The 27,473-nt window shown below is 43.0% G+C and overlaps 1 protein-coding gene across 1 annotated transcript in view; it reads left to right on the top strand.

Moving 5' to 3' along the window:
- The window catches only part of PARD6G (par-6 family cell polarity regulator gamma), a 58,071-nt gene that overhangs the window by 7,660 nt on the left and 22,938 nt on the right, over positions 1-27,473 (top strand). The window contains exon 2 of the mRNA XM_031589067.2: positions 3,177-3,399. Within this exon, the coding sequence (XP_031444927.2) occupies positions 3,177-3,399 (223 nt within the window). The remainder of the gene's footprint in view (positions 1-3,176; positions 3,400-27,473) is intronic.

Raw genomic sequence — 27,473 nt, 5'->3', positions numbered from 1 at the left:
ACTTTCTTCTTTACCGTAACTTTCATCAGAACACTTTTTTCCTTTTCTTGTCATTATTTTTCTTGGCCTCTGGTTTTGCTCAGGGCTCCTGTGTACTGCATGGCATTTGTTCTGGATGCTTTTGGTCATCTAGTTGCAGACAGCAAGTACAGTGGCTGGCAGATACTTTGGAGGAACTTGGGACAGAGTGTATTCTTTGTGAAGCTAAATTGACAATTCTTTCTGGTTTTTTCCTCTCCCTTCCCCCCCCCCCCCCACAACATAATTAGCTCCGTTAGACTAAATTCATTTAAGTTCCCTTGGGTTTTCCTGCCCTCTGACTTCTGCAATAGTAGATGCAGTATTTGCATTAGATAAAAAGGTCAGAATCATTTACTTCATTATAGGAAACTAATCTGCTTGTTAAAACTGTTTGTTTGTCAAACAGTGTAATACAGTATTGTTCTGGCAGCGACTGTGCTAGCAAACACCAGTCCTTGTGTCTCTTTCAATTGAAGTGATAGACTAAAGATGAACTTTGTAGCTTAGAAAAGCAGATAGCCATCTTTGACAGTCTTTGAAAAGCCCTCAGAATTTGAAGTTTCTGGAAGATACACGGTGGGTGTTATCTTGAAATCCTGGCTGAATACAATGCAGAGCACCCGGTCTCCAAGCTGTGTGGTACTGCAAAACCTATTATTACTGTGATACTCTCTATCAGCCTCATTAGGGATGATGAATGAGCGGTCACTGCTGCAGCATTTTTTACCCTCCTCTGAAAGGACCCGCTGACAATGGTTGCTGCCTGTGCATGTGCCCAGGGTATATTAATCAGCTAAGCTACAACTACAGCAGTGCTAGCCTTTAAACAACAAAACATCATCTGCATTTCCGTTTAAATCCCTTTTGAAGGGACTTCCTTCCCCTCTGCGGAGTCGCCTTCCAGCTCCCTTGCCTAGAAGGGCTGCTTCATGCAGAGACACGTGAAATCTCTTACACTAGTTTATTGCTGTCATTCTCCTACACAGAATAAGTTGACTCTTGGCTCTCCCAAAGCTGAGCAAGTTGATTTGGCTAAGCATTGTTAATATCAGCTCTCAGTACCCCAGGTCTGCAGTAGGATCCCCATAGTATGCCAGTACTTCATGTTGCCTTCTACAGATACCTGATGTGCCTCAGAACATGCTTCCTGCAGGGCCTAGGCTAGGTGGCCTGGTCTCTTCACTGATGTCCACCACTCCTGTAGCAGTCTAAGCTCAGCCTCGGGTCGTAATGGCTGTCCTTGCTGCTTTTCTCCTCTCCTTTCCCATGTCACTTTTCCCCTGAACTTGGTGTTCCTAGCGCTGGGCACGTCAGGACCCGCAGGCTCACCAAGGCAGACATAAAGGTGTTTTGTAGGCTGGGGTAAGTGAGCACCATGCCTGTTTGAGGGACTAAGCAAGTGGCCTGCCCAATAACTGAGTGTTTGCTGGGACTGGTACCCAAGGGATGTTGCTTTGGCTAAAGGAGTGCTGTGTTCAGGTGTGCTGAGGAGAGTAGCTCTAAACAAGACCTACAAGAGATCTCGTTGCTGCCTCTTGAGCTTGCTCTGTAAGTGTTCAACTTGTCAGGTGAACGTGACTTCTTTCGTACCTAAAGAAAAACTTTTAGATACTAGATGTCGACTTTCCTATTGACATATTTGAAACTGAGAGAGTAAGCTGTCACTTGGATATTTCTTCGCAGAGGAGCGGGGGTTGAGGACAAAGAGACTTTTTTTCTTCCATTGGAACCAGCTGTGGTTTGTTTGCCTTTTGTGCATTATGATGGGCACTCTGAATTGAAATCCAAACTGGAACTAGCAGTTAATATTACAAACAAGTAGCTTAATTTGACTAAACGAGCTTTCAGATGATCACAACTAGGCTTTGATGCTGAAGAGTGGGATTTTCATAACTGCGGATGTAATTTGAGAACATGCTTGCACCCAAAAGCTAGCAGGGCTTTTCTTCCCCCTCAAATAAATATGATTCTGGTAATGATTCATACTTTTGTTGGCCTCAGCAAAAGAGTGGCTTGCATATATAAGTTGATTTAACAACCGAGAGCCTCTGCTTTGAGAAAGAACTTACAAAAAGTTCTCAGTTTTCTTTGATCTTTTTGTTTGGCTGTTTTTTTTTTTTCTTTTGTCTATGGTCTCTTGTCTGGCATTGACTGACTTTGCAAATGAGAACTTCCATGAGATGCCAGTCACTGCCTTATTCCTGGATTTGTACTTATGTGTTTTCAGAAATGAGTGTGATGAAGAGATTCAGTTGATAAACAGTAGTACTAAATGATGTAAGTTAGGGAAAGAAACACACCAGACAGTTGTCTTATTGGTTTAGCTAGATGCCTGATTTTTCACGCCATTCATTTCTAAGATTGGAGAATCTGATAGTTTCCTCCTGTTCTTAATAGCATACTTGCTTTCTGATATCAGAAGTGAGGCTAATTAAAGTCTTTAATGCAATCACTTTTTGACTTATTTAAAATAACTTCATGTATTTAAAACACATTACATTGTTCTGTGCCAAACCATCTCTCCTGGATTTTTAAAACTAGAAACTGAAGGAGTGACAGAAAAATGAAATCTGTAGAAACACACTTTGAAGGACTTCGCTCATTCTGTATGGATGCCAGGAAATTTTGGGGGCATGTAGAGTGAGTGTAACTTCCTAATAGCAGGCTGTGTGCTTGCATACCACACTAAGAAGTATCGTGGTTGGGATCCCAGTGGTATTGATGGAAAGCATGTAAAGAATTTTTATTAAGGTTGTTTGAATAGCTGAGGAACTTCTTTTGAAAGCAGTAGAGTGAGTACGTCAGCTTCAGAGAAGACTAGTTCTGTGGATGTCTGAGATCATGATGATAATGATGGCACTTCAGAGTTGAATCCTACCAATGTAATCCTCTGGGATGAAAACTTAGTGTGTATTTTCAGATATTAAGGTGGCATGTGAAAGCATACCTATTGTCGAGCAGGGTGGTGTCTTAGTAGCTGTGGTTATATTCTAACAGGAGGGCTTAATGGGGTGTTTGTAGACCTGAAAGCACTGATACATATAGCACTGATACATATAGAAGGGAGAGATGGTAGACACAGTGTTTAAGTGCCAAGCTAAAACATTGTGCTTTAGTGATGTTTGAAAGCAGATATTCTTTGTTTTCTCTTGCAGTTTGGGGCAGAGTTCAGAAGGTTCTCCCTGGACCGCTACAAGCCAGGAAAGTTTGAAGACTTCTATAAACTAATTCTTCATATTCATCACATAGCCAACCTGGAAGTGATGATTGGATATGCTGATGTGCATGGAGACCTTCTCCCTATTAATAACGATGACAACTTTTTCAAGGCTGTTTCAAGTGCTCATCCGCTGCTCAGGGTTTTTATACAAAGACAAGGTAAGATGTGATTCTCATTTCAGTGTATTGAAAAGAGCTGGTACAAGGTGACCCTCATTTAAAGGCTGGGGTGATGTAAAAGGAGCTTAGGATCTCCTTTCAGGGTCACAGGCTGTTCTTTCAGGCACTTTGTTATGATGTGCAGAAGTGGTGTGGTGTCAAGGGAAGTATGGCATCTGGGTATCACCCCAAAACCTTTCTTTTCCCCGGGGAATGTGCCTCGTGCTGCCTGTGCTCTTTTATCACTGCAGCATGCCAACAGTGCTGCCCTCCCTGACTGTGGGAGGGGGATGGTAGTATTGTACTACTGCAGTTCATTTAGAAATCCCTGGTCTAGTGACTACCGACCCTGCACATGGCAGGGGTTTTGAAAATGGATTATCATTATGGTCCTTTTCATCCCAGACCATTCTATGATCCGTCATGATAGTAACATCATACTCAAGTATTCATGCCTGTGTAGCGTTTAAACTGAAAGATATATAGGCATTTAAGAGGGGAAAGAAAAAAGTTATGTTGCAAATGAAGTCTTGTTTGATTCTGATCTGCAGACAGATGATCTCCCCTCTGTCCTTATGTAAATGACTGCTGATTTTTTTTCCTTATTTTTAAATCAAGCACTGGGTAAAATTGCCTGAATGTCAAAGTGACTTCAGGTTTAAGCAGCTGTGTGTTATTCTTGTAAAGCTTTTATTGCAGATAACTGAAACTATTCCCTACCTTCCCCCCACAGACTGTGTTTGACAGTTGCTTCAGACAAGGTGTCTTCCCACAGAACTCACTAAATCCCACAGGAACCTGGTGCCATGTTAACACTGCTTCCACAGTGTTTTCAGACACGTAGTGATTTCTAGCACAGGATTAGGAATTAAACTCACCTCAGTAGCAGAGTCAAAAATGGGACTTCATCTGTGACTTGGAACACTCTTTTTGGAACTGGACTCTGCTGCTTGGGTTTTGTACTGATTAGGATTTGGCAAGAGGCTCCAGCCTGCTCACTGATAGGAGCTAATTTAGTGTGTGGTTTTATTTGGTGTCGTCAGATACAGAGATCTCTGTGGCGCTCCCCATTCAGAGTGTGTTATCTGCCTCCTTTTAGATCTAAACCTAGACAAGTTTTGTTTGTCTGTGTGTCTGTTGTATGAGTGGGAATGTTTATGAGAGAGGACTTGAGTTGCTGTCTCTTCTTTCTCGTACAGGAAATGCCAAGTCAGATGAAAAACCCTCTTATATCTCCTTCCTGCAATGCCTGTTAGGGCTTGAATGTTCATGGTGGATCAGGTCATAAGAAGTTGCTTGCATGACTTTGTCATGCCCGCTTCAGTTCAAGTTTATTCATGTGTCTCTGGATCAATCCTGTTCAAAATATGGCTGTTCTTGCTCTGTGCAGACCACTGGAAGTTGAGTATCCCTGGCTGTGCTGAGATAGGAGTTGAAACAGAACTGCTGGTCACACAAGGAGGGAAAGGAAAGAAAGCTTAGCTAGGTGTGGGAAAAGTGCTCTCTCCCGTTATTCAGTAGGAGATAGTATGCTATTGGTAAAGGTTTTTAACTTTTAACCTTAGTGGAAAAATGCAGCATTTCCCTCTTTTTATTTATTTATTTTTTTAAATTTTTAAAAGCTTGTTATTCAGTGGAAAGAATTATGCTGACTCAAAAAGGAAGCTTATATAAGAGGAAAGACAAGTCAATGCCTCTCTGCATGCGGCAATGCCGAAGAGCTTTTCCAGTGCGCATTCTCCTGTGCTCCCTCTAAAGCCAAAATGAATTCTGGTCTGTCCCTTTGATTAATGGCATCTTTTAATATGGGACTCCTGCAGTTAACACTTGAGATGCATACTTGTCCAAGGTGGTTTGGAAGCATCCACGTTTCCTTGTATGGAAAACAACCTTTAGAAATTGTTCCCTTCAAAATTAGCATGGATTCCTGGAAATCTTGTTTCTCTTCTTCCTTTTCTCTATCAGACCTCTCGCCCCCTGCTTTCTCTGAAGCAGTGCTGGCCCTTCTGCTGGAGAGCTGTGCTGGGGAACAATGTGCTAGGCACCTTTCCCAGAGAGCAGGAAACCATTGTGCCATCCAGGGGAATGTGGTGTGTCTGCACTGCTTCAGCTCACACCCTGAACTCTGGCTGCGGAGGTGGGAAATTAAGTTGACAAGGATGCCAGTAAAATATGAAGCCAGTCCTCTTCTGTGACTTTGAAGGAAACTCCAGAGCACAGACTCTTAAGCCTGTTGGATCATGGATTGCTGTCCGTTGGTGGGAGAAATCCCAGGAGGTGGCTGCCAAAGGTTGTTCCTGCAGTGTTACACAGTAGAGCGGTTTGGGGGACAGAAGTATGTAGGCATGGAAAGATTGAATAGTTGAGCTTCAGGCCTTTTTGTACTAGAGTGGACTGTTTATCAACTGCGTGATGAGTCATTCTATCTATTTTCCCAGATTGTAGCTGGGTTATCCTTTCTCTTGTCAAGTAGGTTAAATAATCGCATTAAATGAATTTAACTGCTTGTTAGCAGAGTGACAGAGCAGGTGACTTACTCTTTGCATAAAAATCAAGCAATAATTTGCTAGCTTTTTTTTTTTTTCTTTTAAATCTGAGTTTTGTCTTGCACTCCTTTAATTTAAAAGCACTTTCCCAACTTGTCCCTAGAGGCCAACCACATAGATTGATTCTCACGTGCCAGATTGATGTCTAGGTGTGAGGTAGCTGTTTTATTCTGTGTCCTCATTCTTGTCTGTGCCTCCAGAGTCCCAAAATTTTCAGGATCATAGCAACTGTTCCCTCTTCCAGGCAGGGGATGTCAGTGCTTATTAGCCAGCCTTTTCACTGAGAACTGGATTGCTATTCCCTGTGTGCCTGCTACAATTACTCTGGATGCTTTTGGGGGTCTTTAAGCCGTGAGGACATCTGCTGGTTAGATCTGAGTGAACTCAGTTCAGAGTGATCCATCTGCTGGAAGTATGTGTTGCTCTTCCCTCCAAATTACAGTGCAGATAAAAATCCTAATCAGACAACCAGACTATAAAAAGAAAAGCCAGTTTTTCTTTGACTTGCTTTCCCAGGCTACAGTATGGGCTGTATCCTCAGTTGCTGTAAGCTGATGTGGCTCTTGACTTCATTAGCACAATAGCAGTTTATGTCAGCTGATGCTTCTAGCCCAAGAATTTGTTCACTTGGCTGTGATTGATATCAGACATATCCAGAACTCCATGGAAGATACCTGTTTTTGGAGGAAAGGATGGATATACCAAAGACTCTAGAACAATGCAAGGAATTATGGATCAGTTCACAATAACTGAACTCTTGTACTCTAGCCGAAACCTGTGTGAATCAAGAGCTTATCTGAAGATACAGCTGTTCACTGTTTTTTCAAGGCTTCATTCGTTCTATGTCTGACTTAAACTACAGCTCTGGAGAGGTGCAGTCTTCTGAATACAGCAAGAATGTTTAAGCTGTGAAAGGGATCAGTATTACATACCACAAATGCATTTCATTTCTCCTTGTATGATTAAATGGAATGACATGACTGTCAAATCTTGTTTGTAATGCCTGTCTGCCGGAGTCGGCGTGTGTGCAAACTAGGCTGTTTTGGAGGCTTTTAAATAGGATGGAATAATCGGAAGTATAATAACTCTCATCATAGACCTGCCTTGAAACAGCTCCTTGAATTCTGTGAGTGAGACACAAGGATATGAATGAAGGTCTGTGAGATAAGAGATTCCAGGTCCCAGTCTGTGATGCTGAAGAAGAACAAGCATAGTGAATGGACAGATAGTTCTAATTCTGGTTGGGCATGCTGTTGTAAATCCGGGCTGGGTTCTGGGAGAAGTGAGGGAGACTGATGATGACCAGACTTTCAGTTCCTAGTAGTCGTAGGATTGCATGGGCAGTAACATAAGAACTGCTGCAGTTAAAGTAGCAAAGCAGGTGAGAGAGCTGTTGAGCAGCTTGGCCTCATCTTGATCCCAGACTTAGGTCCCATTAACTATTTTTTGTTGGGACTGTTTTGCTTTGTCCCCATCACTGATGGAGGTGCATCCTGATGATGGTTTGAGGTTTTAGACCTCTGCTTTCTTTGCTGAGTTTCTGTAAGCATTGCTATTTCTCTGAGTTGGTAGTACAAGCGTAGAAGTATCTCTCTTGGCAGAGCAGTTCTGAAAGAATACTTGAAGGAGTTGGGGTTTGGAGGAAAAAAAAACCAAACTTGTTTAAATATTCAGGCAGTCTTGAGGAGATGTGTAGTGTGTCAGCAGGAACTGAAATAGTGGCTGTTGTGTGAGTACAGCTGTTGATTGTGTGAATCAGCAAGTGTATTGCTACAGCTCTTAAGCAACTTCAATAAAAATAACAGCGAACTAATGTATCTTGGGAACCTTTATCAAGCCTAAAGCATGCTACAGATCAAATTTACAGTCTTTCCATTAATGGAGTTAATTTTAAAACTTTCTAAAAGTTTGAATGGTTTCCTACAGATGAAATTCTGTCCTGTCAGATGCTAGATCAGCATTTCTGTATGTTTTACCAAATATTAGACTTCCTACAGGCACATAAAAGAAACAGCAAAAACCTTAAGAAGCTGAAGAACTTTCTAACAGAGCAACTAACCCTAAGACACTCTGTGAAGCTAACCAGAACAGAGCATAATGTAATAGTTAATGCCTCAAACAAACTGCAGCGGTTAATTGAGGTGGCCTGAAGCTAGTGAAGGCTGATGTCTTGTAGTACATTTGTTTTGTATTTTGCAGTTATCAAAACTGCAAAAAGCTATTAAGTATCACCTTCAGAAACTCACAGTTCAGAGCATGTTCTTCTGTACTTATATTTTAATGGTCTGTTATGATAACAGTAAACCATTACATTGAACACCAGACCTTGATTTTTCTGTGAGAGTGGGTAGAGCTGCAGTCTACCCCCATTTCTCACTTAAAACTTAATCCAAAGTCAGCAGCAAGAAATGTGCATTTACCAGGCAGGCTTTTGAATCTGGTGTTGAACATGGCTTGTTTTAACCGATTTGGAAGATGCTATTTTTCCTCAGCAGCGTGCAGTGACTAATGTGTTTGAACTGCTGTGCCATGCAGTGTGAAGTCTTTTCTTTATGTGCAGATGCAGTTCATAGCTCTACAGTTTATTTACCTGGCGAAGTTCTGCTTTGCTTAAAGTACCAACATCTGTGCTTAGCTTTCTTGTTTCATAAAATCATAGCAATCGCAGTTTTAACATAAAAAATGTGCTAATGGGAATCATGCCCAGGTCTGACTGAAAAGCTGATGGCGAGTTGTTTTATTGTCTTTCATACTCTAAGCAGATAATCCTCAGGAATGGTGGTTGGCGTCTAACCATATGTGTTAAACATGAGAACTGGCTTTGAGGCAGCAACTAAAACCTATTTTCAGCTGTCTAAAACATTCAACCCTCTGCTGAGACTTCTAGAGGAAAAGTTTAAGAGTTAAAGTCTTAAGCAGATTTTGGTTCTTTAGTAACCTTCCTGTTTATTTTACAATGCAGGCGTTGACTTTATCATCTCAAAGTGTTGTCCTTTGGAAAAAGAGCGATGTGATTTTTCTACTCTTGTTAAAGGCATCTGGTATATTATATAATAAAGCAGGTAGCAGTGCATGTTGAGGCACTGAACTGCTTCTGGTCTTGGTTGAGCTGTGCAGATTTTCAGAATACCTTTCTGTGAGTCTATGAGTATTCTTTAGCATCTCTACGAGATGTTAAAATTAAAGTCTGGGTTGCAGAGATGACGAATTGAGGCTTATATGCTCTTGTAGAAGATGAGAGAGGAGAAGCAGCTGTTCTGGCACAGGGTCTAGTTGGTTCAGCAGGAGATGCAGCCCTTCTGCTATCCGCACCATTCCAGGGCTGCTACTGGATCTTTTCTGCCTTGGCACTGGTGTGACTCAGTGGCTGAGCCCTCTGAGTTCTTTGGCAGAAAACTAGTTGCTCTTCTGAGGCACTAGCGTGGGCTGGGCAGGACCGTGGCAGTTTTACGCTGACTTACGTTGCTGTGAAACATTAACTTCATAGGAGGAAGCACTGGTCTGCTTGCAGCCTTTGAAAATGGACAGCACTGCTGTATTGAAAAAGAAGGAAAAGCATCTTGCATGATCTCTTGACAAGATTAGGGGATGCTGGTAGTTCGTGCTAATATAATAGGAATTGCTGCTAGGCTTAAATTAAGTCCTTTCATGATTTTCTTTAGAAACATCTCCCTCTTTGAGCAGGAGGGGTCTTTGAATGCTTGTCAAATCAAGTGATCTTTGTCCCACTCAAGTTCTTTGATATCTGAAGATAAGTAAAAATGCAGCTGTTTGTTCCAGTGAAGTCTGGCAACAAATTACTGTAGCTTCTTTGCTCCACCTTTCATGTGCAAATGATGAGACTGTGTAATCTTTCAAGTACTTTATTAAGCATCCTTGAAAACATTGTTTTATCTGGCTCATCAGACATAAACACAAAACAGCCTTGGATTTTGTTGTTGGCATGGTTAATGATACCTGTTGGCAGAGCAGAGTGAGCAAGGCTGCTTTCCTCCTTGAAAACTCTGTGTTTAGAATAGAAGATATTTTTTCATCTCCAGTTAATTAAATTGCAGCTAGAATAGCTGGTAAGCAAGAATTTTAGGTGTTAGAAAAGTGCCTGGAAATAGTATTGTCTACAAATTGGGTTTCTGGAATAAATCTGAAGCTGGTGTTTCTACAACACTGTGTGCTGCATAAATATTAGCATGCAATGGATGGAGCAAAAGCTTTGTGAAAATGCTGCTGCTTTATAATTGGCCGAAAAAACTTGTGGCACTTTTATGTTAAAGCCATGTAGGATTTGCTTTTGGTTTCTAAGTACAGAAATTTTTGAAGAATTAACAATTGAAGTTTAACTGGTTAAATTTTTAAGTTGAAGCTTAACTGCTGCAGATAATCCTTCTTAAATTGCTTCTAGCTGGCAGTGGCACCACAATTCAGCTGAATTTAGTTAAAGGAGCTTATTTGCAGTGGAAGCTCATGCAACCTTTAGTGGGAACCTCTCCTCAGCTCCTTGCTTGGCTTTCACTGATGACCCATATGTCACAAAGTAAATAACTGTAATCTCCTTATTTTCCACACTCATGTTTGTTGTCTTACGATTGCAGTTTGCTGCTGTGATGTTACTTTTAAAGAAAAAAAAAACAAACAAACTCCCCAGTGATGCCAAATCATGTCCACAAAAAGACAGTCTCTGTTGAAAATTATTTCATGTTTTCTTCCTTGATCTGACCACTGTAACAGGTGGCCCAACTGTATTAAAACTGGAGAGGAAGGCTTGTCAGATGATCCACTGGTGTTGAGGTCTGTATGAGGGAATTTTCCACTATTTATATTTCCTTATGTTACCAGTCAAAACATGAGATTCTGTTTCCTGTGCATGGCTCAGGTTTTTTCCTGTTCTGCAGAGCTGTCATTTCCTCTCTTGATGGAAAGAAGTACAATGTGCAGATAATGAAATGCACCTGATGATCTCTTCTTGACACGTGTTCTGGATTTTTACCTCGAGAGACCTTGCAAGCTCAAAGCGGCTTTCATGTGGTGAGGGAGGATAGATACCCAATACAAATGCACACATTAACTCAGTGTTCAGGCCTTCGGGAGTAGGCTTTCTGCTGATTCTCTTAAGTACTTTAAAGGGCTTATGACAACTTAATGGGTGCACTCATGCACTGAAACCAAGTGAGCGTTGGTTGATGCTTCTTCTATCTGGAGTAAACACCGAAAAAGTAGCTCAAATGACTGAAGATATGACTCAAAAAGCCATAACACAGACAATAATTGTTTTTAAAAGTGAAAACTCCTCCTTTGTCTTAGGACTGCCTGCATTGTTGGGATTGCACATTCCAAACTTAAATGTGAGCTTCAGCTTTAATACTGTGTAAGCACTCATGATATTTTCTAATTCTGAGAGTGAAAGCGGTCTGGGGGCAACTGAAAGCCATCACCTTGATCCTGCCCCTAATGATGTTCTGCTCAAGTCTTGTTTTTTCCTCTGTGCTATGTTTAGAGTAACAGAGAACCCTCTGGGAATATTAAGGAAACCATTAACCTAGAAAACTTCACTGTTGTTCTTGCTCTTCAGTCCCCTGAGATATACTGACACTAAGTAACATCTACAAAATTCATATGAAGAACTTCCACACCACTCATCTCCTTCCTTCTCCTTCCTTTATTTTCCCATATTTTTCTGTCTTGCTGATTTCTCCCCTGTATGCTTTTTTCTTTCTTTCAGCTTTCTGCTCCTTGTGATAGGTTTTGAATTGTTCTGCAAGGCTGTTACTGGGAGGGAGTTTGGGTGAAAGTATACAGGTGCTGGTGCCAACCTGATTTCAAGTGTTGGAAGGAAGCTTAAGGAGCATTAAATGGAGTGAAGTAGCAGTGACAGTGCAGGTAAGGAAATAATTAGTGAGGAGAAAATGCCTGTAATTAATAGAATCAGAGTCATTAGGTTGGAAAGGACCACTAAGACCATCTAGTCCAACCCTCAGCCCACCCCCACCATGCCCACTGACCACGTCCCTCAGTGCCACATCAGCACAGTTCCTGAACACCTCAAGGAACAGTGGACCCACCCTTCCCTCATCAGCTTGTTCCAGGGATCTTCAGTTAACTTTATTCTCTGCTTATGTATGCAAGTTTAAAGGAGAACAATTGATTAAGTTGATGTTACCAGTGGGTAAGAAATTCTGTAGCGCCTGGCTGCTGGCTCCTAGCTGGGTATCTACTATCCTGCTGAGCTGGTGGAACACAGTGTCTGGGCAGGGAGCAGCACAGGTGTGTCCCAGCCTCTGGCAGAAGTGGGCTTTGAGGCTGTGTTGTTGCCACCTCAGCCACTGCAGATGACCACTGCTGATTCTTTGTAAGATGAGGTACCAGCTGAGGACTTGAAAAGGTTTTAAGCTCTTTTACTCACCCATGGATACCACAGGCCTATCAGTTCCAACACCTTCCTGATGACAGTTGGTTTGTTCACTTTGTTAGCCTGATTGGTGCCTTACTGCTTTGTTTTTGTTCTGTCAGGCAATTTACTAGGAGCAGATGCAGTGGCTTTATTTACAAAATAATGCCATCTTTAAGTCTTTGTTTTTGTGTATTTACTGCAGTCAAGTTTTAAGTAGAGCTGGCATGAGTAAAGGGACGAAAACATAATGTATTAAATCAGAAATCCGTAAGGTTTCAGAAAGAGAAACTGTTAAGAGTCTGAATGAATGCTTTACAACAGATCCACAGGTGAGTCCAGAGTAGTGTCTTTGTCACTAGCAACAAAGGAAAAACTGAGTTCTCAAAGCTGCTTCTTCATCTGTTGGGTTGCTTCATGTAGGAGTTACTTTTCCATGTGGATAACCATGTCTTCTTTCATCAGGCTGCCATACCTGAAAGGTTATGTCCTAAGGGTTCCCCCTAAGGCACAAACAGCACTGATGATCTGCTAGTGAGCTTTATGTTTGCAAAGGCAATTGAGCTAATTCTGATCTTGGTTTCTGCTAGGTCTGGCTAACACCTCTACTTGGGCAAATAGGCCAAGCCCACAGCCACGTCAGATTTTATTTTAGTTGAAGATGTCTTTGTGACCTCTTCAAGGTGTATGACCCTGTGCTGGGCATGGCTATCAAAACCAGGAAACATTCAAGTCTCTTGCCTTCTGCTGGTGAAAGCAAAGGTGCTGGTGAAGTGTTGTAGAATCTTCTCTTCCTGATTTTTTGCAGATTTCAGAAAACAAAGAGGGCTTCAGTGGCTGTGCGACAGCATTACCCTGCAGCTCTTGTCACACTGTGGAGTTTGGAGCCTTAACTCTTTTTGTATAAGTACTATCTTCGGGTTGTCCTGAGGGTTGCCAGCCTGCCCTTTTAAAAAAAAAAAGTGCTGGCCTATGCTGTAACTTGCTCTACTCAGGATTTACTTTCTCCTTCCCTGATCTATTTGCCTACTTTCCACTGGTTATAGGGAACATTTAGACAACTTGTTAGCTTAGGCAAAAAAACCCCAATAACACAAACCACCCCAAACCCACCCTCTTGTTCTTTCCTACTGTGCCATAGCACGCTTCCCCTTCTGCACACTTGTTTTTCACTTTATGGGGGATGTACAATGTAATGAAGAAGTGTGATAACAGAGGCTTAATACAGATTTCTGTTTTGGAGGCTATAGCCAGGAATTGCTGTGCAGTGATCTGTTGTATGTGTGCTGTTGAGTACTCAGAGGTGAGGGAGCTGCTGTGGGGGTGATATTTAAGCTTATCTCAAGCATGCCATGGCCAGAGGGGGCAGAGTGGAGATGGGGAGCTCTGAGAGAAGCTGCTGGATGCATATCCATTGTGGCTTTACATCTGCTGCTGTGGGCAGACTGGCTTGGCAGCACCTCAAAACCCACCTCCCATCCCTGAATTATTCCCAGAAGCTTCTGGCTACAGGAGCCAGCTCATGGGTTGCAGATCACAGGAAACAGCTTGCTGCAACAAACGTGTCTTCCTTTGCTTGGATGACCCTCAGTAAAGGTACACCTGCATCGTTTCTGGGAAGTGTAGTAGTGTTGGCAAGCAAGAGAGGGGATGTTGCTGGTGTGTACAAAGCCCTGTCTTACAGCAGGCTTCCACCAGTGTCAAACCCCAGGCAATGTAGAGAGGTGGTGTTTGAGCACCTCTGCAACTAACTTGCAAGTCTTGCCTCTGGATGACTGGAGTAAAGCTAGATATTTCCTCAAGTGTGGGGGTTGTTTTTTTTGTTGTTGCTGTTTTTATTTTTTTTCATTGCTATACCTCAGCTGGTGAGTGGTGTCTGTGTCCCACACCCTTCCTCTCACCAGTTGCATCCTGAGTTCCCAGGGCCGTGTTGCCTAACAAGGAAATGCTACAGCATGCTGTGGGTACCTTTCTACCTTGATGAGTGTCTTACGATGTGTAGGTAGCATGCTTGAGTCCTGTTGGTCAGGTTTATGGGTGTGTGTGCTTATCTGGGAAGATCAGAGTCACTAGCTCCATCTGTCTTGGGAGATGTTATTGCCTGTTTCAGTCTTTCCATCAGTTCCATCCAAATGAGAGAGCTGAAAGACACATGAAGATGGTGCTTCTATATCAGCAGCAGCTGAGAGGAATTGTTTCCCTGCTAGCATAAACCTGGTTAGCTAGCTTGCTCACCAGCACTCACTGAATGAGTTGCTTTCCATGCTTGCTTTCTTGTAAGTGGTGTGGACAGATTAGTTCCAGCAAACCAGATCACCCTTGCTTACAGACCTCCTGGCACTGTAAGGGCTGTCTGTGTTGACGATGCATGCTGCTGGAAAGCTGCTTGCACATAAACATAACAAGGGGGAAGTGACATCCTGGCTTAGGAAGGATGCTCACTGTTGCAAGAATTGCTGTCAGAGGTATTTCTGGGGGTGTGCTGACTCCTAGGTCCACAGGTCCATATAGACAGCTTCCTGCGGTCTCACATCTGTGTGGTGCACAGCAGCTATGTAATGGTCTCACATCCCTTTTGTGTAGCGAGGCTGTGTCAGCTCATGCAGACTTATGTGGCTCGTGGAGATGAACATATTCATGTTTTGTGCTGGGTGGGCTCCCAGCCCCCCCCCCCCATGCCCAGTAGATCATGTATCTCAGTGCCACATCAGCCCTCTTCATGAAAACCTGCAGGGACGGTGACTCTACTACCTCCCTGGGCAGCCAGTGCATTACTGTTCTTTCTGAGGAGAAATATTTTCCTAATACCCAACCTGAACTTTCCCTGGCACAATTTGAGGCCTTTACATCTTGTTATCACTTGATAACTTCATCTGGCTAGAACTGGTTCTGGAGACCTTACTAAGGAGGTTATCCCAAGGAAGCTGGATGTACAGAATTCAGTTCAGAGTTTCTATCTGTGTCAATAGCATAAAGAATACTGACACTTGGAAGGAGCAGAATGACTGTGTGTGGTATCTATAGATGAAAAACTTAACATGAGCCAGCAGTGTGCCCTTGCTGCTCGGAAGGCAAATGGTATCCTGGGCTCCATCAAAAGAGGGGTGGCCAGCAGGGACAGGGAGGTGATTGTTCCCCTCTACTCTACCCTTGTGAGGTGTCCAAGTGTGGAGCCCCCAGTACAAAAAAGACAGGGAGCTGTTGGAGAGGGTCCAGAGGAGGGCCATGAAGATGATCAGGGGACTGGAGCACCTCCCCTCCAAAGACAGGCTGAGGGAGCTGGGCTTGTTCAGCCTGGAGAAAAGAAGGCTGTGGGGTGACCTCGTTGCAGCATTTCAGTACCTAAAGGGAGCCTACAGAGGGGAGGGGAATCTCTTGGAAAGGGTAGATAACAGCAGGATGAGGGGAAATGGTTTTAAGTTGAGGAAGGGGAGATATAGGTTGGATGTCAGGGGGAAATTCTTTACAGAGAGAGTGTGAGGTACTGGAACAGGCTGCCTAGAGAGGTTGTGGATGCCCCGTCCCTGGAGGTGATCAAGGCCAGATTGGATGGGGCCCTGGGCAGCCTGGTCTAGCATTAAATGGGGAGGTTGGTGGCCCTGCCTGTGGCAGGGGGGTTGGAGATTCATGATCCTTGAGGTCCCTTCCAACCCTGTCCATTCTGTAATTCTGTGATCTACCTACACATGCAGTGTTTATCTGAGTCTGGGCATCAATGCTTAGCAGCTTGGATCTCAGTAAAATATGACAAGTTCTGAAATAAGGTGTGGAAGAATAGAGCTACCCTGAATTTGCTTGGTAATGCTGCTGTGGGGAAGCTTTTCTTTTACTCGTTCAAAATGATATTTATTTCAGAAATGAAAGGTAGGAACTGATGATTACCAAAGTTCTAGTTGACACAAGTGCTGTATCTGGCACAGTCACTACCAGCAGACAGCGTGGTTGTGTGCATTTTCAAGGAAAAAGGTATCTAAAGGGAAATAACATATTTAGGTGTCTATCTTATAGGAAGGAAAGTTATTTCATTTTGGCTCTTTTGAAACCGTGTGTCTTCCTATCTTCTTTAATAGTGAAATACTTGGATGAAATCTAGTGCAGTTGTGTTACTCTCTGCTGCTCTCTGTGCAGTAGAACTGGTCACCATATCACTGCCCAGAGCCATTCAGTAAGTTTTTCAGCCAGCCCCTCTTTGAGATGAAGAACTTTCATTTCAAATGATCTTTGTTTATATACAGAACAACAGAACTCAAACTTTTTGCATGTTCACTAACTTAGGAAGCTGCTGTGATGTGTTACATGTGTAGCTTTATTATCTTAGCAGAAGACGTGTGGACAACTCCTGTACTAGCCTGACACATGTAAAACAGTCAAAGAAAAGCTGCTTTGAACAATATCACGGTTTAGTTGAAGAAAGGAGCTGAGTTCTGGGTGTGTTGTCTTATGTACCTTCATTATCTTTGTGAAGCAGGTGAGATACCAGCTCTGTAAGTAACAACTCTAGTCTTAAGCAAGCATTTCACAACAGTTACTTTGACTCATGAGCAGTTGGGAATAGCAGCCTAGATCCATTTTGCTTGTGTGGAAAGGGCTCCCTAGGTGAGACCTTACAAAGGCTTAACACAGTTTGCTCGACTGTCATTAGCCTGTATTTTCTCTGGTGGCTGTGATGTAGTGGGGTGGTTAAATTGGTTAAGCTTGGGGTTTGGGGTTCTCTCCTAAACTGCCCTGCATGGCTCTGCGGTCCTTCTTCAGAAAGAGGATAGAGAGACCATATATTGGAGTGATGCCACTGTGTCTGCTGAATCATGACCATGAAAACTGCCAAAGTGGGGGGGTCTGTGCTAAATAACAAGTGTTGTATGCCAATGGTTATTTTTGGTGGTTTCAATTACAATCCTTCTTTCTTTGACGACTGTACTGGTGTTTGTGTAAATGGATGCTGAGCTGCAACAGCAAAGCCACTGAGTGCCTAAGCCAGATCTGAAGAACAGTGGACACGTTTGCAGCGATGAGCCTGCTCTTTTCTGCTCTTCCAGCCCGTGACCCTGAGAGCCACTTCCTTGTGTAAACATGGATGTAAGCAGTCAGGATATTTTTGCTCAGGAGGAATATCAGGAGAGTTAGCTGGGAAGAGGCAGTGCAGAAGATGGAGCAGTGGTTAGGCTTTTGAGTCTTTGTCTCAGTGGGAAAGTATGAATGCATTTAATAGTGTGTTTGACTGGCTGGGACCCAGCCCTGACCGCAGTGCCTGCTGATGCTGCAGGGATTGCTTTGGCTTTTAGCATATGGATGAAGGAAAAGCACTTTTAGGAGTTTATTAGTAGGCTGAGAAGAGCAACTCTTTTTCTGCCCTTCACCCTTTTTTTTTTTTCTGTCCTCTTTCAGTGAGACTCAGTGTTTAGACATCTTGTGAATGAATGGTGGAAAGCCTTTGACTTCTGTTTTGAGGGGAAGCCAGGAGTGACTAACATTCCTTAATCTGATTTTATTGCACATTCTTGTCTTGGATATGTTTTTTCTTTTGCCCAATCAAAAGAAGAAAACAATCCCTGGTGCAAGTGGCTTCTAAGCTCTGTCTTCCTGTAGCTCCACATGTGGCTCTCTTTATCCACTTGGGAACTGACTTTGTGCATTGTTTTGTTTTTATGCAAAAACTCTGTCTCCAGATTGTGACTTGAATAAAAGCAGGAGGGAGTTCAGATGCTCAAGTCAGTGATACCAGCTGTGGCAGACAGCAGAAAATGACTGTTCTGCTTTTTGCTTTCATTAGTGTTCTAGAAATACCTGGCTTGGCTGTTTCCTGATTAGGGAATCTTTAGGCAAATGCCTGGTTTGCTGGTGTATGTATTTATTTATTTATTTCCACAGGAAACAAAGTATTCAGAACTTCTCTGGAAAAAAACAGGAATGCCTTTCTGTGTGCATAACCGTGGCATTCTTTCGTTTGCACGTGTTACTGGCTGCTGTATGCTGGGGTCCTCTCTGTATGCTGGTAGAATTTTGGCACAGAAACAAAGTGCCTGTGGTCCCTATGTGCAGTTCCATTCACTCCCATTTCTGCCTCTTCCTTTAACTGACAGATGTAGATGGCTTTGACAGGAGTTGAGAGCATTGAAAATGGTTCCAAGGAGACGACAGCCTTACGAATTGTGATCAAAGCCTGCTGGTGTCACTGAAATATGAGTGTTGTTCTTGATGCTTGTTTGTAGCTTCTTGAGTAAGTCTTGCATGCATGTACAGTTTCATTTCATAGGCAGATGGCTTTTAAGTAAAATAACTTCTCAGTGTGCTCTCCTAAAGTAAAACACTGCTTCCTTCCTTTCCCCCACCTCCCAAAGAGAAGTTTGAAGTCTTCAGCTACTAGTAGTGCTCAATCCCATCCTGTTTGTTTAATAAATAATCAGCTGGCTTTGATTTTCTTTTTGCTTAATTTAGTTCGAGTGCTTGGAGGTGCATAGATGGGAATGTAGCTTCAGGAGTGGAGACTTTCAAGGAAAAATTCAAGGAGTAGTAAATGGAAGTAGCAGGGGATGTATCCTTCAGCTAGGCTCTGGGAGACAGCACTGTGGCAGCTTCAGAGAACGAAGCAGTGATTCCCAGAAAAGTATGCTGTAGTTAGCTGTAGTTAGCAGTTAGGTAAACTTCAGCTACTTTATTTAGCTTTGGCAATGCTGGCCACTTTTATTTGCAAATCCCTTGTTTCTAAAGCTTGTGGTTGGCTGCTGAGGTGCTCCTGCACGTCTTCTCATTTTCATAGTTGCTGAGGAAAATCCTTGACCTGAAAACACGAGTGAAGTATCTGCAGGCCTGGCTACACTGATACTGCTCCGGGCAATTGCCTTTTGGCTCCCTCTGTGTCTCTTGGCAGGATATGAACCACTTTTGCTCCAGAAGCCGCATAGTTGGGTTAGTGTGGTGCCAAGCTTGAATTCCTGTGCCTGGTGTCTGGAGCAGGGTAGGTGTGTCTGCAAAGGATGGGACAGCAGTGCCCTTGGCATTGGTGCTCCAGGGGTAGCCCAACAGAGCTGTGTGTGTAAATATATATTCTTAATTTTTCTCTTCCCATGCTGTGTCCTTTTTAGGTTGAGGAAGTGGAAGTGGGTATACACATGTGGCTAGCATCAGATATTCACTACGCTGTAAGCAAATATTCCTCTGCACAACACCTAGATTTCTCTAGCATACATTCTGTGAACAGTTTTTTACTGGTATTAATACAGGTATATCCTTGGACTATAAGGGGTTGCACGGTGACAGCTAGCAAACACATGCCCTCCAGGGTCATGTTTTCCTTTAAAACTTCACATTGACGTTACCACCTAACCTTACAGGAAGGAAGAAAACGGTGGTTTCCAGAGGCTAACCTCAGGCCTTCAATGGTGAGTCATGACTGGGGACTAGAAAGAAGGATGGACTTTCTAGAAATTCAGTGCCTCTAGGGAGGAGGGAGGCTGAACGAGGATTCTGCATGAGGGCAAAGAAACAAACTCTCTTGGAAGCTTTGTTAGCAGTGTTTTAGCTTGAGTTCAGTCCCCCTCTATATGCACATAACTGCCTGAACCACCTGGGGACTGTGACATGGTAGTTCAGGAGAGCTTCAGTGATTGGGTTGATGGAGGGGAGAAAGTGAAATGCCAGTATGTTGAGGTAAAACACCCTCTGAAAAGTAAAGTTTGTTTTTTTGAGAGAGAGAGAGAGCTTTTCTACTAATACTCCAGCTTTCTGCAACAGAGTAATTCTTTGCCTGGCTAAGTCTTTCAAATCATTGTTACACTAAGGCTCATAAGGCTGACTTACAGCATGCATGCTAATAAGAATTTATTGTTTTTGTGCCCTTGAAATGAACAAAAACACTCCCACTCGGTATTTTCAATCTGGAGGAAAGCACACAGTTCCCCTTGTGCATTGCTCTCCCCTTTCCCAGCCACTCTTCTGTGCTATGAGGGGTGCTGCAGATCTGCTTGTGCTGTAATTTGTGCAGCCTGTTTCCCTTTGTAGCCTGAGCCTGTCTTCATACTGGCAAAGATGGGTCTTAGGAAAACTGGGGAGGGCATGCACTTGAGAGGGAAGAGGTATATGGTCCTGTATTAAGCTGAGACAGCAGCTGGAAGAGTTGGGAGTGTTTTGATTAATCCTCCCAGCTCTAAGAGGCATATAAAAGGGAGAGGAGGAGGAGGAATTTACATTCTCTGCCAAAGCTTCCCACAAGTTGCAATCCCTTTTAAAAGGGAGTTTACCATAAAGGGCCAAACTGTACTTTGAGACCCAGCAAAGCATCCAGCTTTTGTCCTGTGGCCCCACAGAGCAGTGTCCCCATGTCCAGGTGGAAGCTGGCAGAAAGGTCTACTTTCTGGGGGAAGCTTCAGATTTTGGGAGCAGCCTTATCCCCTCATGTTTGACTGGGAAGCAGCCTCAGCTGAACCCCTGGTATCAGCATCCTCTCCTTGGTTCCTGCTTCCCAGCCACCCACTTCCTTGCTCCACACTTTCCCTATGGTGATGGACTTCTCCATGCAGGGCCTTCCTCTTCACTGCTCTCAGGCTGAGCCTCTGCATAAACCTTTTACACACAGGGAGGCCACTTCAAAAGCAGCTCTAGAAGCTGATGTTCAAGTCAGGAGTTTTGTCCAATGTTGTCAGTGGTATAAAACAGCTTAAAAAAAAAAAAAACAAAACCAATAAAAGTTTTTCCATATTTAAATGGTAAGGAAGGCGTGTAAGAGAAAATTGAAAGTAGTGTGGGAGGAGGCTTGCTTTTTAATAGGAATGGATAAGAAAAGGTAGAATGAGAGGATTTAGACCCATGAGAAGTGCTAACTTTCCTTGTGGGCAGTGTTATGTTGGTGAGGTACAGGAGGAGGTGTGAGCTGTCCTGTGTGTTCTGCAGTTTGCCCACAGCCAGTTCTGATTGAGCTAACTTCTTACATACGCGTTAACAGGTGGAGCAAGTAACAAGGCATCTTCTCTGCCCTCTGTCAGTTCCACTGGCAGTTTATATTTATAAATAATATTGTTCAGATATACACCAAAGGTCTGCTGGTGAAATCTGTTATGTTCTTAGAGACCAACTGCCTAACTCTTTGCCCTTCCAGAAGTCTGGGTCACTTCTTTTTCAAACATGCTTGATCTAAACATTGCTATTCTGTCCTTCTGAAGCCCAAATCTTCTGTTTGCCTCATGCAACAAATGATTGGCAAATTGGAAAATGTAAGGAAACTTGTGCAGTGCTGTTGCTCTTAGATTATGATATTTCAAATGCAGTTCCCAGTGCCATCCGTATAACTATTTGATTACTGCTAAAATTGCAACCTCAGCGTTGTAAATGCTTGGATTTTTTTTTTAATTGGAAGAAAGGAGAGCATATTATTACTTGTCCTTCCACCTACTCTTGTTTAAAATTGAAGGAGCATTTTTGACCTCTGTGAATAATCAATATTTAAAAGCTAACCAGCATTAAGGGTGCTGCATCCTAAGTGGCTTGCATCTCACACATGCTCATCATACATATTATGTGCTTTCCCTTCTTGGCCAGCTTGGGAAGCAATTCAATTAACCAGTCACTAATTGTCTGTGTCCATGTGGTTTGGGATGCACAGGCATTCCTGACGCAGCAGAGAGCAATGCATTCAAGGCTTGTTCGGCATCTTGTTCGGCAGCTCCAAGGTGGATGGATGTGTGACTATGCTCCTTCAACCCTTGGCAGTGTTGGTGACATGATGCAGTCTTCCACAAGGCTCTCTGCTGCTGGATTCTTAATTTCTGTTGTTTTCCTCTTCCTGGAGGTCTTGCTGCTTGGAGAGGTTGTTGGCCATGCTCTGCTTTGTTCAGGTCCTGTGGAATAGCTGAGTTGGAGAAAAGCGTCTGTGGTGGCTAGACTGGTTTTTGTACTGCTGATGACTTAATCTTCTGACTATGGGATGTGTCTGAGACTAGGTCTGCTGGAGACACACCTGAGTAACTTTGGTTGTGGAGATTATTAAAGAAAAATGCTCCCCCTCTAGTTATAATAAAACTTCTGTCATCCATTTCCTGAGTCCCAGCATAAAAGGTAATCTGACTGAACTATCATGTTTCACTTCTTTTAATTTTCATTGCTCCTTTGCTGTTTGACCAGCAGTCTGTGCCAGCATTGCTGGATCAGGTTAAGTTCAGAAGACCTCATTTTGCTGCCCTTATTTCAGGGAAGGAAATAGTATACTGCTCTGTCCTAGAAGAGGAAATCCTCTCTAGATCGAAGTGTAAAAACTTCATTCCATTAAATGTGGCACATTATAGCAGGAAAGGGCCCTGGTGCCTTGAACCTGCTTGGTTTCGGACTCTGAGTTGTCAGATCCGCATAATACTAACTTCTTAAAATGCTCTCTGCTAGACAGCTGTAGTTCCCCTTCCTGGTCTTCATCTCTAAATCAGTGATCATAAGGCTTAAGGAATTTGCAGCAGACTCGCAACTTCAGTAAGCAAAGGAGACTTCACCAACATATTGTGAATCTCTAGGTTTAGGATTAATTTAATCAGAAATTCAGGTAGCTTTGCATTACAACCTTGCAGCCATCTGCACTAGGTTGTACCTAATTTTATAGCATATGCTTCTAAAACCCTGCTTTTAAAGAAGCATTTCCTGGTTGTTGCTTACATCTCCAAGTCTGCGGGATCTGGCATTGGACCTTATTTGTGTTCATTTGTGGGGATGGAAAGGAAAGGTGTGCAGCTCATCCTGCTTAACAGCATCCCTTGCTGCTCCTGAGCCAGAGGTTTTTGCATGTGGCCTTGGGTGCAAAATCGTGTTGCAGCAGGTTGGATGGAAGGATTAGAGAGAGCCAGCTGTTAGCACAAAGGCTGCTTACTGTCTGTGACGCGGTGTGAAATCAATTGGATAAGTACAGCTCTTGCATCTTACTAGGAACTTTTTTTTTCTTAACCCTTTTAATCACTGTGGGAAATCCAGAATCAAACTTTTTTTTTTTTAATTCTTTTTTTGAAACTGAGGCTAAAATTCTGGGGATTCTTTGTTTTGTTCTTGGTGGGAATATCTGTGGGATAGATGAAGATGCTACCTTGACAGATGTAGTGAGTGAGCTTTTCTCCTGATGTGTCTTGACTGGGGCTACCCAAAGTTTGCTCACAAAGACTCTGAAATGAAGTTGCAGTCATGCTGCCAAAAAATAAAAAATTAGGCACCTCATGTACAGTAAAATTTTCAGGAGTCTGAGGGAGTTCTCCAGGGAACTGCTTAAGGTTAGAACACCTATCTTTCTTGTTCTCAAACTTGGTATTCGTCAGCTATTACCTGGGTGCTGTGGGGTGGCTGCTGGCCCACATGGGGAGAAATGCAGATGCATTTCTTGGGTCCACTAAAAAAACAAAGAACAAAAAAACGTATGGCAACAAGGAACTCATGACCTTAGCTAGCAGGCAACTTATCTATGATTCATCCTGCTCTGTCAAGTTCTCTTGAATAAAGAGATTAAAGGACTTTTAAGATCACACTTCAGATGGTATTTCAGTAGAGTAGGTAGCAGTTGTCTGTCTGGGTGCTTTTGGACTACACATCTAGTATCATGTTTTTCAGGTTAACTTGTTCTGAAGTTGTTTATGCTCTATATGCAAAGTATTTTTACATCCAGCATATGAATAAAATGAGCTCAAATGGGCTGATGCCAAGGTATGACTATGGTAGAGGCAGTGACTAAGGTGGAAAAGGAATGGGTCATTAGTGTGTGGGCAGTCTTTAAAAGAGCATATTGTTTTAAAAGTTCGTGCATTGTGCAAACAGTGGTGTTTGTCTTGGTTGGCAGTTATCAGTGATTTTGTTCTGAGATAAGTGACCACTAGCTGGGCTGTCAGGCAAATGACTTCATGGCTGCACAGCCCAGGCTGAACACCTAGCAGAGAACAACCACAAACCCAGGGCTGACTGTTTTGTAGCTGCTGCGTTTCAAAACTGCCATAGAACAATCACAGCAGGGCTTTTCCTTTCCAAAAAGTCAAGACAATAGACAGCTTCTTCTAAAGAAAAAAAGAAATGGAGGAGGAAGGCGCTAATTACCCTTTAGAAACAAAATCCCTATCTTGCTGGGCTGCTTCTGGTTTAAACTTAAAACATTAGATGAATCTTTGAAGCGGTGCAAGAATCTCCAGGTGGTTTTCCTCTCTCCACCCAACACGTGCCTGGGTTTCCCACTCACTTCGGGAACAAAACTTGTCTCAGGGATGAGGTGAAAACTTTGTTCGTTGTTGCCAGAAGCAGTGAGATGGATTCAAAAGTGGGGAGGCAAGGGAAGTGGAGCAGCTCATGAATCTGCCTTGTCCTCCTCCAAAACAAATAAGGGTTGGATTTTTATTAAAGCCATGACCAAGTTTTATTTTTTTAAATGAAAACATAAGCTTTATTGACTTTTTAATGGGATCTAGGAAGGCCCTTCCTGTTACGTTCTGTTTTTAAGTGTGTCCTCCCTGCCTATCAGAAATCTCTTGCAAGTAGAGTTTAATAATGAATTTTTGGTTTTGTAGCAAAGGGAAGGAGGTCAGGCTCTAGTTGCTCTATAAATGAGATCCCTCAAGCAATCTATCATCAGTATTCATCTCTGTTTCAATTGGTTGTACATTGGCTCTTGCCCCATGGCAAAGGGGGGCAGCTGCTTTGCCAACTGGCAGGAGTTGACCAGTTCATCCTGGTGTTTGTGTGCTGGTTGTGGAATAATGATCCTTCCAGCCCTCTGTTTTCCTAACGAGGAGAGCAACTTTCACTCATCTTACACCATGTGTGAGGATGAGAGAAATCTTCCTTATTTCTGGCTGTGCTGAAGGTGCTTCTGCAGCCTGAACGGGTTTGGGTACTTGAAGTATCCCAAATGAATGGACTCCTATCCTTGCTGTAGGACTTGGTTATGTGCTGGATGCTCCTTTGAACAGCTGTTTGCTGGAACCTTACTTGCTTGCAGGTCTTAGAGCGCAGATATTGCCACTGCTTTCCCTCTGACATTAATGCTACTTGAATTTGCTGGCTTTGGCTACCACTTCCCAGTGTTGAGGTCTCAACACATGCAGTCAAGCTGTGACTTCGATAGATGTGTGCACAGCCACACAGCAGTCTTCTCAAGCAACTATAATTTCTGTGTTGGCAAGATGCAAGCTGACTGTGGCAACTGTTTCATTGGGAGCCAGACCTATATGGGAAAGCTGAGTTCTTACCTCCCTTCCCCGTAGAGTAAGGGGCTTCCTGAGAGTCTCCAGAGAACCATCCCCTCTGACCTGCAGGTATGTGTAGCTGCGTATTACGTTGCCCTTGTGCCTGGAGTAGCAGCAGGTCCTTCGCTGCTGGGGATCCATAGGAAAGTGGATGGGAACTGTTACAGACTTCTGAAAACTGAGGGTTGCATGAGCACTACTCCTTCACCAGGTGTTGCTTGTACAGTATTTTCACTTGGGCTGTGGGAGAGCAGACTGGGTGATGGGTAGTAATGTTGACCTTGGCGTACTTGGAACTGCTTAAGCAGTGCGTTGGAGTCTTTCATGACTGGGTCTGGCATGCCAGGGAATATCAGGAGAGCCAAAGGGAGGGAACAGATGATAAAGACTGGCTGTTTTTGTTTACTGCCCTCTCCCACCTCCATCTTCAAGAAAGGTTGTAAGCAGACACAGTAAAGGACTTAATTACCTTCTGTTAAGTCCTTCAAGAGTAAAAGATGAAGTTGTAAATATAACTGAGACTTCTGTACTGTTCTTCTTTATCTATTTGCCACTGCCTTCTGCTCACTCATTTTCAAGCTCCAACTTGCCAAGACACACATGCCCATTCTTATTCTTCTTGTAAACTCTTTACTGAAATAATGGGATGGCGCCTCCAAAATCATCCTCTTGCAGGCAGATGTATTGAGATCATTTGTCCTGCATGGTTTTCTTGTGCAGAAACTCAAAGATAGAAGCTGCGATTCGTACGATGGCAAAGGTCTGGCTGTACCAGTCCAAAGATTTGGCTCCTGCTGAGAGAGCAGTGTAACAATGAGTTCTACAGATGTCTATATATGTGTGTGTGTGTGTGTATATATATATATATATATCATACATATATATGTTGTCTCTTGTTTTTGGCACAAGAATGAATGTCTGTGAATTGACCAGAATTGGTAGTAGGGGACTGGGCACACAGGCTCAATGGCATTCCTTCCAAATTTGAAGGCTTGCAAATACCTTACTCTGCTTTCTGAATACTGATATAAAGCACATCTTTAGTGACATGTGAACTTTGGTGTTTTAAGTTGCAGGAAATGGTGCTTTGGTGAGGGCAGAGCAGTTTGGGCCAAAAATAAAAGCTTGAGTATCCATGGAATAACGTGGCTGGGATTGGACAGGAGGTGTTGCAGGAGGTGGGTCAGTCTGGTGGTGCTGACTCAGGAAATGCCTGCTGGAAATCCTAAGTCATCACCATATTTGCTGTGTGACAACATTTCAGAAATTGAGAGACTTTTGTAGGAAGTGCTTTTAGCCCCTGGCTGGTGGGGGATGGTGGGGGAGGAGTGAAATGGCTGGTTTATGCTAATCAGCCAGCTGTTAATTAAGTGTATATTCAATTTTTGAAATGATACAGAAGAATTTTTAAGTGGGTTGAAGCCAGACTTGAATGGGCATGTTTTGAGGCTTAGTGTTGGGTACATTTGTGCTAAAATACCTTACAGTGAAGGTAGGGATCTTCTGTCCTGATTATCTAAACAAGCTTAGGCTGGAATATGTTTTTGTAAGGAGGTGTTGATTTTTTTTTGCAGGATTAAATCTGTAACCTAGTGCTAGTAGGCTTGCTTTCTTCCCTAGGAAGTAAGTTGATCTCTTACTCTGGACTGTTACAGTTGTTGATAAAGGAAATCAAAATGTGCATGGTAAAATAATATGGTTGTTCAGCGTATCTGTATGCTTCTAATTCTTGGTCTCCTGTCCACAGAATGGCACTATGAATTTTTCAATTTGGTTTAAGTTGCAGGACTTGTAAACCTACTGAAGGCTCAGTGTATCCTTCTTTTGGCAGCTGCTTGTTTTGTAGGTTGTAGCCCAGAGATCACCACTGCTGAAGGAGAAGAGATACATTGGGAGATTCTGATGAAAGCGGGAATATAAAGGACAGCAACATGGCAATGGCTATCCAAAGGGAAGGGA

Source organism: Phasianus colchicus, chromosome 3, assembly GCF_987193195.1.
Source record: "Phasianus colchicus chromosome 3, bPhaCol1.hap1.1, whole genome shotgun sequence".
Classification (NCBI taxonomy): Eukaryota; Metazoa; Chordata; class Aves; order Galliformes; family Phasianidae; genus Phasianus; species Phasianus colchicus.
This window is presented reverse-complemented; position numbering and strand designations above follow the sequence as displayed.